Source organism: Capsicum annuum, chromosome 9 (assembly GCF_002878395.1).
Source record: "Capsicum annuum cultivar UCD-10X-F1 chromosome 9, UCD10Xv1.1, whole genome shotgun sequence".
In the NCBI taxonomy this organism is placed as follows: Eukaryota; Viridiplantae; Streptophyta; class Magnoliopsida; order Solanales; family Solanaceae; genus Capsicum; species Capsicum annuum.
The window spans coordinates 199,009,471-199,024,189 of record NC_061119.1 but is presented as its reverse complement, the minus strand read 5'-3'; the positions used below and the strand labels follow the sequence as shown (position 1 = coordinate 199,024,189).

General features: G+C 35.6%; 1 protein-coding gene across 1 annotated transcript; it reads left to right on the top strand.

Annotated features, from left to right (window-relative positions):
- Positions 1-3,500: 3,500 nt before the first annotated feature.
- On the top strand, positions 3,501-7,655 carry LOC107842296. Its single transcript, XM_016686057.2, has 4 exons — positions 3,501-3,748; positions 4,442-4,512; positions 6,168-6,254; positions 7,391-7,655. The coding sequence occupies exons 1-4, from the start codon at positions 3,640-3,642 to the stop codon at positions 7,412-7,414; spliced, it is 291 nt and encodes a 96-aa protein (XP_016541543.2). The 5' UTR covers positions 3,501-3,639; the 3' UTR covers positions 7,415-7,655.
- The last annotated feature ends 7,064 nt before the right edge of the window (positions 7,656-14,719 follow it).

Genomic DNA, 14,719 nt, shown 5'->3' with positions numbered 1-14,719 from the left:
TTTATTTAATTTAAACACCCACCCCCCCCCTCCTTCCCCCCCAAATCCAGCACCTTCCCCACCCCCCACACCTAGCATCTCCCTCTTCCCCCAGGTCCAGCACCTCCCCCCCCCCCACTCCTCGCGTCCAGCACCCCCGCCTTCCCCCGCATCCAGCACTCTCCCTGTCCAATTTTTTTTTATTCAAATCAATTCAAAAATTAGTTTTATGATTGAATTGAGTTTTGAGGATAGTTAAATGATTGAATTGAGATTTAAAGATTGTTAAATGAGCTTTAATGGGGGAGCTTTTAAAAAAAAGCTTCAATGGAAGAGCTTTAATGGTGACATTGTGTTGACGAGCTTTAATGGTGTTGAAGAAGATATTTTGTTGAAGAAGAAATGATGGGTAGTTAAATGATATGATTTAATTGTAAAATGGAGCTTTAGTGATATGATTTAAAAAAAAAACTTCAATGGAGGAGCTTTAATGGTGGCATTGTGTTGAAGAAGAAAGGGTGGGGTTATGGTGATGATGATGATGTTGTTGTGGTGACTGTAATTGATGTTGTTGTTGTTGTAATTGATGTTGTTGAGTGATGGTGATGAAGAAGAAGTTGGGGAAGAAGACAATGGTGAATGGGGGGTTGTGGGGGTGGGGTTTGGGGGGTATGAAATAATTTTTAAAAATAAATAAATATTTTTTTAAAAAAAGAATATAAATTATATATTAAATTATTTTACACGTGACACCTTTTAATTGGTCAAAAAGTCAAATTTGAGCCCTTTCAGCACCTGTGGCGCATGTGTACGCGGATGGGGTCAAAATAGTGTGTTTGCAAAGAAATAAAGAAGAACCGTGGGGTAATAGATCGAAGTTAAAGTTTAGGTGTCTTTTTGCAAAACTCGGACAAGATCAGGGGGGTAATTATGTATTTTCTCTTTTGAATATAAAGTATCTTTTGTTAGAGAGCAATTTACTCCCAATGTGAGACTCCTTAACGCGAATCAGTCGAACTCCAACGTGATTACCAAACACTTAGGGATCATTTAGTAGAGTGTGATAAAAAACCAATACATGCATTAGTTCTATGCATTGCTAATACCTTGTTTGATATACTTTTTCAATCTATATATAACTAATGTTTGCATTAGTTATACACTTTATTGTGTATTATGCTATGCATAACTAATACCATCATTTTTTTTTTTATGTATTAGTAATACAAAGCTTTCAACACATGCATTAATTTATTAAATGACTAATTTTTCCCTTAGTCTTCTTTTTCAATTCCTTTTCCGTTCTTGTTCCAAAATTATGCTCATTTCACTGGGAATCGAATCTTATAAATAATATAAAATTATTGCAAAGTAACTTATCTTTTGAATCTTTTATGCCAAAGGAAATGGAATATTATAATTTGCTCAAGTTTTTTCTCTATTTCATTTTTCTTGTTTTTTCAATTTCTTGTTTTCCAGTGAAATTACCAATCTTTTTGGCCGATTTAAAATTTCTGGGCAATGTCTTCTTTTCTGGGCAATGTCTTTTTTTCTGGGCAATGAAATCAATTTTTTCGTTCGGTATTGCTTCTTTTATGTCAGTTCATTACTAATCTCTGGTTAACTTTTCACATTTCACTGAAAAAAAGTTTGCCGATTTTGTTGCCCAGAATCTTTGGTTTAAACGAAGCAAACACTAGGGTGGAATGCTAATTTCATTGGAAAAGAAGCAACACCGGCCATGACGGAACAATGAAGTTTCAGTCGAACGTCGAACATAACACCAATGGGGAGACTTCACAATAACCATAGAGACCACAATTTATAGAGAAGATCAGAGAACACATTTTGATCTGATACAAAGTAGAAACACAAGAAACGAAAAAAAAAAAACAGACCCATATGCAGAGAACATTAAGGACAACACGAGAGGAAAAAGACTTTCACACACAATAAAAAATAGTGAAGAGGGGAGAAGGAAGAAGAATACACAAGGCTTCAATTTGTTGGTGTGGATTTTACCGAAAAAAAGTGAAGAGGGTATTTTTGTCAAGGATTTTTTTTTAATAAAAATTATGCAAAACATATTATTTTTAATACATCAAGCCAAACATTGCATAAGAAAAATACAAGCATAACTAATACAAACATAACTAATGCAAGCATTACTAACACAACATTATTGATACACCATATTTTATATTACTAGTTTAGGTGTACGCGCCTCGCGCGTGTACCTCACTTTATTGAGTTCAAACGTTACACTAAATAGGATATTTGTTTAAATAATAAAGATAAATACAATAATTAAATTCAACATCTTTTGAAAAATTTATTTAATTAAACCTAACCTTTACCAAAAAAAATTCTCAAAGTTGATCGACATTCATCTATCACCTGTAAACTGCAACAAAACAATATGAAGAACGCATAATTTCATAGTAGAGGTAAATTTGTTAGATGAGAAGAATTATACCTGAATATGTGAATCTTGTTGGTTGGTGGGTAAATAAAGAAGGTTAATTATGAGCAATAGAAATTAATATATTCTTCTAAAAGGACACATAGAATGATAAGAAGGTAGAATAGAGGTAAATTTGTGAGATGAGAAGAATTATTCTTGAATATGTAGTAGGTTGGTAGATAAAGAAGGTTAGTTATGAGCAGTAGAAAATAAATTATATTGAGTTAACATGACACATTAAGCTAAATTAAACTAAGCAATTTATGTTGGCATAGCAAGTAATATTGTGTTTAAATTAACAAAAGGGAGAGATGATGTAACGACAAAAATCTGAAAATAAAATTGTTGAAACCATGCTAAGAAGAAAAACAATGAAAGATCGCAATTGCTTATAATGATGAACAATAAAAAAGATCAAGGATTTATATAGAAGGACAGAATATGCAAATCAAAGATGATACAGATTTGAATGTATAAGAGAAAAATGGTTTTTTGATTGAAAGAAAAGGACTTAGATTAGAATCCAATTTTGAATTGGTGCAGCTACACGCACATTCAAACATGGAATTCCTATTTGAAATTGTTTTAAGGAAGTTTGGTACTTTTGCTTCACATTACAACATAGAAGTCCATTAAGGACTTATGAAATCACGCATACCTATAGTGGATAGAATTCGTGGTTTTAAATTGGAAGAAAAACAAAACGTGTGTTTTGATTAATTAAGTAGAGAAAAAAGCTAAATTTGATTGTTTTAACAAAGTAGGGGAAAAAATGTGGGTTCTAATTAAATTAAGAAAAAAGCTAAATTTGGTTAAAATTTAATTGTAGCTAAAATTTAGTATATTTATTTTGAAGAATTTAATTGGAGGGAAAATAATAAAAGACGATTTTGTCTAAAGCGAAATATTTTAATAAAGGGCAAAAAGTTCAATTCACTTTTCTAAATATCCTCACACTTTTAATATATTATAGATTATAGATATAGATATAGATTATAGATATAGATTATATTATACACTACCAAACGCCTCCTTGTTAAAAAAAAAATTAAATGAGGGGAGTAAAATGGAATAGACAAAAGCAATATAAAAACACAAAACTACGTCGTTCCAACGCCCTTTTCCAATTAAAGCCTAACATCCCAAGAATCAATTTCATTTTTCTCTTCTTCGATTTCTCATACATCTCAAAACCTATGGCTACTTCATTGACAATGGCGGCTCGTCGAGTTGCAGCCTTCAATCGATTACCCACCTCAACCACTTCCACTCTTGTTCAGCGCCGCAGCTTTACCGGCGCAGCTGGTGATTTTCTCTTATACTCTTATTTTGATAATCATGTATCGGGTCAGCTTTCGTGCACCTCGACTAAATTTACCAAATAACTGACACCTACGACGATATTAGATAATTATTTGATCTATTTATTTTCTCTTATACTTTCTTTATCTAAATTATCGGGCCAGCTTTTGCGTACCTCCAATCCACGGAATACCTGTAACCTGTCACCGACAATAGATAATGGATAACTATTTTGATCGATTTATTTCGATGAGTAGCATTTTGTTGACGGATTCATTTCCGTTAATGTTATTTTTTGTTTTTTTGATAACTGGGTCAGCTTTCGCGCTCCTAGAGTGAATCAACAGAATACTTGTCACCTGCTACAGGCGACAGATATTAGATAACTATTTGATAGATTATTTAATTGATTTGTTCAAATGAGTAGCATTTTGTTGATGGATTCATTTCCATTAATGTTGATATGTTAATATACGTGATCAAGAGATTACAGATGTGGAAATAGTCTCTTGTAGAATTGCAGTTTAAGGCTGTGTACAATAGGCCATTGTGGTCTGGACTTTCTTTAGGCCCGCGTATAGTGGGACCTCTAGTGAACTGAGCTGTTTTTTTTTTTTTTTTTGATTTATGTTTTAGTTATTATTATTTTTTTTTGTTTTTGATTTGTTGATTTTATGGAAATGTGAATACTGCCAGATCATCATGGGCCCCCTAAGGTCAATTGCTGGAAAGAACCGATGAATCCTGCTCAATGGAAGGAAGAACATGTTAGCTCTCTTACTGCTCTCTCCTTGTTATTGAATAAGCTTTGTTCTTATTAGGGGTAATTTGGTATGAGGATAAGGGATAATAATTTCGAGATAATTTTATCCTGCTTTTGGTTAGGTGTACTAATTAGTCCAGTATTATTAGTATTATTATTTCTACTGTAGTGATGGGATAAATTGTCCCATATATATGGTGGGATAACTAATCCCATGTGATATTTCAATTTGTAGGATAGCGAATGTATCCCATTCCATACCAAACAATCCCTAGGCGGTCGTTTGGTACGCATATTAATTATCTTGGCATTATAATCTCTGGAATACTTTATAATAATTCCAAATTGAATTGGATAAGTTGGGATATCCCAGTATTATACTGGATCAAAAAGCGGTATAAAATTTATCCCAGGTTTAATCATGGGATATCTCACCTTATTTTGCGTATCAAACGACCCCTTAGAGTACATTTTTTGATAGTGTAGTTGATGTGGTAGTGTATTTTCTTGCCATTGTCTGTTGAAAAGGAGCAAACTCTTTTGGGCTTTGACGAATTAATGCTGGTGTAAGTTTGACAATTGCTACTCAGAGTATCATCAGATTCAAACATGTTATCTCAAAAGAAAAGTTACCATATGATGCTCTATTTTCTCTCAAGAAATGCTATAACAGTATTATATGTTCACACTTATTGTAATAAACAAACACTAAGCGACATTATATGTTCATTTCTTCTTGTCATACAATTAATCATACAAAATCAAACTTTTAATTTGAAAGGGAGAGTGTATTAGTGCAATTGAATGAATGTTATTGGATTTCCAGGATAACAAGGTGTTACATGAGCTAATATGGAGCACTAATGACAAAAACAAGACAACTAGATTGTTTTTCTGTGGAAGGGACTGTAGGTATATTATGCATTAAAAGTGGCTTTATATCAAAGACTTTGATTAAGACACTATCAAAAGAGCTACTCGAATAGTTCCTAGACACATCCATATCAAGGATGAATAGGTACTAAAAGAGTCTTTGAGAACCGACCCACTAGCTACTAGAAAAGTTTTCTGAACGCTTAATCTGATTTCCCTTACAGTAGTCAATAGTCATAAAGAGAATAGGAGAAATACCTGTAGCTTACTGAAGTTGAAGGAATTCTGCTGCTCTGTTTGGTGATACAAGTATGTTTTACTGAAATAGGAACAAAAAATGAATTTTGCTGAAGAATGATATCTTCGTGTAACTATACGCTGTTGTTGGTCATGATCTTGTTCGATCTACTAAAGTGCATTTATTATATAACGAACTTGTATCACTTATCTTATATATATGATATGAGAAAGTTTGTATTTTCCAAAATAAGTACTGGGTTGGCATGATGAAATTAAAACAAACAAAATAGTGAATTGTGTTGCTGGTGGTTGTTTTTTTGGACCAAACTAAACCTGGGTCCATTTTGTTCAAGTCCTTTTTGGTGTAAAACTAATTTAAATTTAGCAGATTTTGGACCCAATTTGATCCATATTTGGTACACTAGAATCTTAAAAATACATGTATTAAGAAAGTTCACAATCTCAACCTATGTAATGCTGTCTTTGGTGCTTTTTGGAATGTAAAATGCAGACATTTATGGTTGCAAATAATGTTTCTCTTTGCAGTTTGTGATTGTATCTTTGTCCGGTTGGGGCTTGCTTTTCTATGGTGGATACAAGTTATTCACTGGAGGGAAGAAGAACAAAGAAGAGGTACTTGTCTGTTCTGCTGAAAGTGCAAATAGTGCTACATATTTACTTATGACAATCTGTTTTAGGAAACTGAGATGATCATATCTGCTATAGTTTTTCAATAGATTGCAGTCTAGTTAGAATCTTAATCAAAATTAGGTTGAGACTGAGAAGAGAGCGTCATGTAAATTCAATGGCCGTTTAAAACATCAAAAGGTTACCTGGAAGAACTTAAAAACCATTAAATGGCTGTTTCAGAACCAAGTTAAGAATCAGGAAAGTAAAGTATGGTGTATATGTTTCTTTCTTAAAAATCTCATACCAGCAGACAGGCAGTCCGTGTCTCTGTAAATTCCTACAAAGATGCTGTGGTGTTCTTGATTTAAAGAAAAGAACGGGAAACTTGAAAACTTTGGAATAACCTTAATAAAAATACATTTTCTTTGTTGAAATATCCAACTTACTTCCTAGGATGTTTTGAAGAACCTTCTTGTTGTTGAATAACATTGCTACAGTTTCTTTACGGTCATAGGAAATATGGAGACAAAAAAGGAGCCAAGTTGGTTGGATAGGGATTTCTTTTGTTAGAAGAAAGAAATGAGGCTAGAGAATGCGGTTGATAAAAGCTTTCTTCAAAAACAAATAACTTCTCAACTTTTATTTGTGTACCCAAACCTCGAAAGATTTTGAGAAAAAAGTCGAGTGTATTTAAAAAAAAGCTATACCTTAGACAAAGAGGAGTTCACGACAGCCTATACGAGACATCGGATATAGCCAACCTTCAGAGGCAGAACAGTAAACAGCTAGTTTCGATTCAAATTAGAAAAATGTTGAGCTTTGAACAAGGTTTACATTTCAGTGAATTCTGATATTGAGATAGCTTATATAAGCATAGAATTTACTAAAATCAATTCTTGATACATGAATAGAACAAGAAATTTGAGCTATATTTGGCGGATGGACCTTTATTTTATTCGAATTTTACATTTAGGGCACTAAAATTCTGTGAAACAATGGCAGATTAATTATGATTGAAGGAAATTCTTCTGATACAATTACGCTTCTTTTTGAGTGTCCTTTACCTTCCCTGCAAACGGGGATGAGTTTATCTTTGTTTGAGAGGAAATGACATCGTAGTTTATCCTTTCTTTGTGCAGAATTTGGTGCAAGCAACACAATAAGGGTGGGAATTTACGTGGCATCATACTGAGGTTCGGATATTTCAAGTCCAAAATTGAGAAGTTCCCTCTAATAATACAACTTATCAGACATTCAATCTCATTTTATGAATTCTCTTTATCATTATAAAAATTACCAGAGAGCCTGTAAGCTACTAAATGGTGGACAAAAATCGGTTGCATCAATAGTGCAACACGCTTCTTTCTCTTGTATACTGTGATAAATGGAACTGTTTTTTGTCAATTTGCGTTCTATAAGCTTCGTTGTCATCTTGATCAGTAGTGTGGAAATTGTGTACTAATTAATTTGAAGAACCGGGTACCATAATTTGTGGAAGCTTTGCACATGCAGTAAATACCGAGTATCATTACTGTGTACCATAATTGAGTTAATGAAGATGTCCTCAAACAACTGTGTAATTTAAACTTAAATCAGTCATTAAGCATTCATAAGCATAGCTGATGCACCCATTAGTATCATTACCGAGTCTGGATTGTAGAAAACATGATTTACTCAATGATTTCATGAAAATTTCCGAAAATCATCCTTCATATCGAGCTTAAAAGTTGGTGTTTTCCATTTTACACCTTTACCTACTGTTATGATGAGATTACTTCTCCTCATTATTCTTTTCCGTGTTCCTTTTGCAATATTCTTATATCATGGGGCATGGTGAGTTTTGTGTGTCCGGGTGTAGGTGTGGGTGGAGGGGGAGGAGGTTGTTTAAGAGAAATGGAAGTGCTTAGTAAGTGGAGGCAACGAATTGCAACTGCTGCAGATTAATGCTGTGGATCTATGAAAATCAATTGTTAAATATTTAATTTTATTTTAGTAATTTTATTTATTATTGTAGAATAGGGTTTTATGTTTCCTACTTCTATAAGGATTATACTTTCTATAGGATTTTATGTTTCCTACTTTCATAAGGATCAGACTTTGTAGAATAGGTTTTTAATTTTCCTACTTTCTTAGACTATTGCTGAAATACTCCTATTTAAAGGGATTTTTGAGGAATAAATCAATAAGTCATTTCAGCCAAAAGCAAGAGATTGAAGTTCTCTTTTTTATTGAACTCTAAGATTTCAGTCTCCCTTTAACGAGAGTGAGAGCGAAAGAGATTAGAGGTTCTCTCTTTCATTGAACTCTTAGGTTTCAGCCTCCCTTTAATGAGCTGAATCCATTGAACTCTAAGGTGGTTAGGTTTCACATCTTGGGAGAAACACAATTAAGATATTATCAACTTAAATGAGCAAAGAGACGAAAGAGTTGGGAAGAAGTAAAGAAACATTATTTGCAGCGATTTGGACCTAGTAAAAGTAGCAATACAGTGGACAAATTAGTCACACTTTGGCAAACTGGTATAGTTGAAATCTATCAACGTCAATTTCAAGAAAAATTGGGTAGGGCTGGAATTGGATGATTCAATTTCCCTAGAATTCGAGCTTGAGTGTGTTGAGTAATGTTGTGGATCTATGAAAATCAATTGTTAAATATTTAATTATATTTTAGTAGTTTTATTTATTATGCTAGAATAAGGTTTTATGTTCCTACTTTCATAGGGTTTTATGTTTCCTACTTTCATAGGGATTAGACTTTGTAGAATATGTTTTTATTTTTCCTACTTTCATAAGGATTAGACTATTATAATACTCCTATTTAAAGAGGTTTTTAGAGAATAAATCAATAAGTCGTATTTCAGCAAAAAGCAAGAGATTGGAGTTCTCTTTTCTATTGAACTCTAAGGTTTTAGTCTCCCGTCAACGAGCTGAAGAGATCAGAGTTCTCTCTTCCATTAAACTCTAAGGTTTCAGCATCCCTTTAACGAGCTGAATTTATATATCGCCTTGTGACTCGATCCTTCCCCCGAAGAACATAACAATTAACCAAGATGTAAGTGTGCGTGTTACATTTAACTGAAAATAGAAACATAATCATCTTACATGGAAATGAAGCAAACATTTAGCATTCTGTCAGGCAACTGTATATACTTCAATTCAGATACCACATCTGTTTTCAATTCAGGTCTTCTCCCTCCCCTTGCAAGGCGGCAGCAGAGCCTTTAGAATGGTCTTCGTCTTCTGTTTCTTTGTCATTCTTAGTGTCAAGGTTGCTATCTATTAAAGCCAACAACAAGAACAATAAACCCAGTGTATTCCCACACAGTTGGGTCAGTTGGGTCTGGGGAGGGTAAGATGTACGCAGTCCATACCACTACCTCCGAAGAAGTAGCAAGGCTGTTTCCAATAGACACTAAAGCCATTTCTGCATTTTGCACGTGTGGAAGAACTGTGAGGAGTGCCATCCAGCCTTTGTTCTGTGTCTGTAAAAATGGTGTTGCTTTCCTCATTTGCTTGTGCTATGCTATTGAGTTTTTGAAAGCTGGCCCCTTGTAAAATTCCTCTCGACTGGTCTATCTCTCCTTCTGTTTCTTGACCATTCTCAACCTGAAGGTCATGTGTTTGTACATCTCTTTCAGCAATATTTGCAAGCTCCGAAGAATTGGGAAGGTTGTCTGCCTGTTTTTGTTCTTGACTTTCTCTACTGATGCCTACTGTCTCTTGTGATTGTGTAGTTTGATAAGTTGCTTGGACTCTTCAAAAATGTCTACGGGTGCGTGTCGGATCCTCCAAAAATAGTGTATTTTCGAAGGATCCGACACTGGTGCGGCAACATTTTTGAAGAGTTCGAGCAACTTAGGTAGTTTCATCCAATTTTTGTTTCTGGCGTCTTTTGAAACTCTGTTAACCGTAGGAACAGCTGTCTTTGTAGGCACTTCCTGAACTCCAGGGCATTTCAGATTCTATATTGTTGGCTTCTATTTCTTGCCCTTCCCCAATTATCTCATTTGTATCATATTTCCTGCCTTCTCGGCTACCTTGATCAGTGCCTGCAGATTTCGTAGTGTTAGGTAATGTCTTATGTAGTGGAGCATCATAGAGGTTTGAGCTATCATCCTGCATTTTCTTTCTCATATCTAATTCCTCCAGATCTGTAAATTGTAGGGTCATGTCAATCCTGTGATGATTTCCAGATTCATTCCTGCTGTCCGGGTCCATATTCTTCTCTTGCTTATGATCCTGTATCTCCTGTTTACTACCTCCTACTCTCTCATTTGTTTCCTGTATTTCTTTAAAGAACTTTTTGTTTCTCATGCTTATAATACTTCTCTTTTTCGTATTCCCACCACTTTCAGCAATTATTCGCCGATTCTTCCCTTTCGTCTTTCTTATGTGCTGTTGCTTCAGTCTTGATTCATCTGTACTCTTGTGATTCTGTCCAGGCTCCTGGTTATACCTTGAGAATCCTCAAAATTTCCTTGATCACCTCCGATTGTTGTTCCATGTTCTTTCCAATCTGCAGCATTTACTACACCAGCATCCTTGCTTTGCTTTTGTACTTGACCACTACGATTGATAGATTCCATGGATGCATTCTCAAGATCGTACCTTTTCTCTTCTAGGAAAATTTCCCCAGTTTTGGGACTGTCAATTGTCTTTCTTTTGCCATCCAAAGTCTGAAAAATGGTGCTGTTTTTGTCACCTGGAACATCTTCTTGAGCAGTTCTCAACTCCTGAGACTCCTGCTCTCCATCTTGTGCTTGTCCTCTGTCTTCACCTTGCACTGCTTCATCTCGTTTGAGGGCAGATTGATCCGCATTTCTTGGTATATTTTCTGTTGTTGAATTCTTCTGCTCATCTCTTTCAACAGATTCACGCAATACTTCAGTTTCTCCTCCAGCAGCCTTGGTGAGGTTTGTTGGATTTGATGGATCATCTGCACTCATTGACCAGATCTTTACAGGTATGTCAATTTCAGCTTCCTTCTGTTGCACCGATTCAGAAATAAGCTTAGCTCGGGAATCCTCTCGGTTCGTTTCTGTAAGTTTTTCCGTAAGCATATTGATTTCAGCCTGCTTTTCTTCGAGAGCCACTTCAATTATTCTTTGTTCATCTTTAAGGGAAGAGATTGTTGATTTCATTTCCAAGATTCTGCTCTCTAGATCCCTTTTCTGCATTCGAACCCACTGCATCTTCGATTTCATTTCCTCCGCTTTTGTTTTAGCTTCTTTCGCATGTTCTCTTTCTTTTTGTCCCACAGATGATAATCACTATTAGCTTGGGTTGTAGCATAGTAAATTTGCAAGATAATAGTCGCATGATATTAGAAGAAATGCAGCAATAATCAGAAACAGGCTTTGTTCGAGGTACATTTCCCATCAGGTATCTAGGTTTACCTCTTTCCCCGAAGAAATGAAGCAAGCTAGAACGTAACCAGCTTTTGAAGATTACTGAGAAATTCATGCTGCCTCATCAAGACAACTCTCTTATGCAGCAAGAATTCAAATCATTAATTTCAGTCTTGTTTTCACTCAAACTTTTGGGGCTCGGTTTTTGTACTGCCTAAGGGGGTGCCAAAGGAGGTGGAGAGGGAAATACAGAGACTACCAATGGGAAGGAGTTGAGGAGAAGAGGAAAATTGCTTTGGTTGCTTCGGAAAAGGTGTGCCTTCCTAAGAAATATGGTGGTCTAAGCATCAAAGGTTGTACACTATGGAACCTTGCATCTGTGACAAACTAATATGGTCACTTAATGGGAAAAAAGGATGTGTTGTGGCTAAGATGGGCCCATGGGGTTAAAATGGAGGAAGATAATGACATTTGGAGTCGTACAGTAGCTGGTACTGGAGGAGGATGAACAAATGAAGACAGTGATGCAGAACTGGCACACCATGGTGAGAGACTCATTAACTGGCAATGACACATATTCAGTGACAGAGCTATTAGCTCTGCTAGGGGCAAGACAGGTATGGCATCTATCTAAAGTGTGGAGTGTACTACCATCCCAAAACATAGTCACTCCCTGGTTGGCTGCACAGGAAAGTTACTGATCGTAGATAAATTACAAAAAATAGGTGTTCAATGTGATAATTTGACATGCTGCTTGTGTGATAGTGGTGAGGCAGAAACGGCAAAGCATTTATTTATCGAATGTCATTGGGCAAGGGACATATGGGACAAAATTATAGCTGGTATGATGTAATTAATGCGCCAATTGATATACTTAAGGACCCTCGAATTGTACCAGAGGAAGCATTGGCAGAAAGGAAAAAAGAATATTGTGTCAGCGGGAATAGGGGTAGTGGTTTACCACATTTGGCATGCAAGGAATTGGAAATTGTACAGACATCATACTGTAGAAAGGAATATGCTCATACACAAAATACAATCTGACAGCCGGGAAAGAAAGAAATGTTTAAATCATCAAAGAAAGCTAGGAACTGTAGAGGGTTGATTGCTAGACTTCGTAGTTAGATTATTTCTGTTTGCAGGTTTGAGTCCTTTATCCAAAAAGAAGGGTGATCTTAGGATGTAACTAATGTTTTTCTTTGCTATGGTAATATGTCACATTTATTACCAAACCCTCCCTCCCCTCCCCTCAAAAGGTAGGGTTTAGGCAGCCTCTCTACACTCGCAAGGTAGGGTTAAGACACTCCTCAGATCCACCTGTGGGATTATACGGGGTAGGTTGTTTGTTGCAATGACAAAAAATCTTGTTTGTTCTTTTTCATCCTATGAACACGAAGAATAAGTACTTCTCACATCTCTTTTTAACTGATTTAGCATGTAAGTTTGTATTTCCTTAAAAATGAATCGAAAAGTAATTATTTTTCTTAAATCCCGTTGAAGCAATATAAAATTTTAAAAACCGTCACCTGCCAAGTCTTTGTTTTAACTTCAGCAGATGGTTTAAAGTCTAAACTAGAGTCACCAACAATGATGTGACAGGCATGCATGACTAATCAAGTTGCGATGGAGTGGGGTGGTAATTACTTCTTCATCCTTATGGTTCGAATCTTTGATATGGAGTGATTTTTGTTAGGAAAAGCTTTAAACTCACCACAGGACCTCATGGTTCAACTCCAAATTTAGTTGGGTCATGCGAGTACCAAACATTAGATGAAAAACCAAAACAACATACATGCATGGAACTAGATTTTTCTGGAGGTGTGTTAACCTACTCCCCTCCTCCCTCCCTCCACCCACCCACACAATAACAACATACCCACTATATTCCTACAAAGTAGGGTCTAGGGAAGGTAGTGTATGCAGTCCGTATTACTACCTCACCTCTAAGGTAGAGAGGCTGTTTCTGATAAAACTCTTGGTTCAAGACAAAAAACAATCTAGAAAAAGATGTAATAGAGGTACCAGATACACTAAAAAGAGAAACAGAGACACATGACACATGACACATGACACGACACAAAAGATGTAGAGAGTGCACCTGCAAGAGGAGTTTAAGGTGGATGAGTTCAATTTCTTTATCCTTGACAAGCATGTTGAACATGCGCCTCTCTCTGAGCTTATGAACAATCACCACTCCAAATATTGCAACCCCAAAAGCAAGAAGCACCAACACTGCATGTGTTGATCTTCCTCGGCTTCCATTGTTGTGATGACTATGTATGTGTCCCTTCATGCTTCCCCCCTTGGCCATTTCTCTCTCTTTCTCTCTAGAAACTTATGATGGAGAAAACAAGAATGACCTTAATCTCTCTCTCTCTCTAGCTCTTCCTATATGTCAAAGAGAAAGTGTATCTTGCATGTTGCTTGTCATCTCAAAGTGGTTTCCAAACTGCCTACTCTCTCTCTCTACTATTTCTATGCAGACATATATAAATGAAGGTACATTAAGAGTGTTTAGTAATGTTTTAAAGAATTCTCTTAATTGGTTGGCCAAAAATTTTTAAAATACATTTTTTTTGGGATAACAGAAGTACCTTGATGACGAGTACAATAAAAATAGAAAAAACAAATTTCACAAGTGATACCCCTCTTTTCCATCCTACAACACACTCAATCCCGCCCCCACTTCCCATAACTCCCACCTCCACCACTCCACACTTCTATCTATAATAATAACATATACATATTTTCAATCTTGTTATTGTTGTTATCAAACACTAGAAAACAAATTTTTAAAAGAAGTACTTTTGTTCGTAGTAAACACATCCTAGAGAAAAGAGTGGCGGAAATAACAATGTTAGGAAGGATAAATGTGCATGGCTTGGGGAGGAATATACACATCTTGCATTCCTTTGTTGTCAAATACTCCTATCGTTTAAGTGATCTTTCTTAACTTGAATACAACCCCCAAGAAATTACTCATTATGAAAGATAAAATGCATTTTTACCTGCGCTTAATAAATATCTAGAAAAAGATGTGTCTATTAATATCTTGGCTAAGGGTGTTAAGTGGGTCGGGACGGACAACTCAGAACCGGCCCGTGATAGTTAATCGGGTTGG

Excerpts from the sequence above, each read along its gene's own strand:
- LOC107842296 (XM_016686057.2), top strand. The coding sequence starts at position 3,640 with ATGGCTACTTCATTGACAATGGCGGCTCGTCGAGTTGCAGCCTTCAAT. Across the intron at positions 4,513-6,167 it reads CTCAATGGAAGGAAGAACAT|TTTGTGATTGTATCTTTGTC; the intron begins GTTAGCTCTCTT and ends TTCTCTTTGCAG. Across the intron at positions 6,255-7,390 it reads GGAAGAAGAACAAAGAAGAG|AATTTGGTGCAAGCAACACA; the intron begins GTACTTGTCTGT and ends TTCTTTGTGCAG.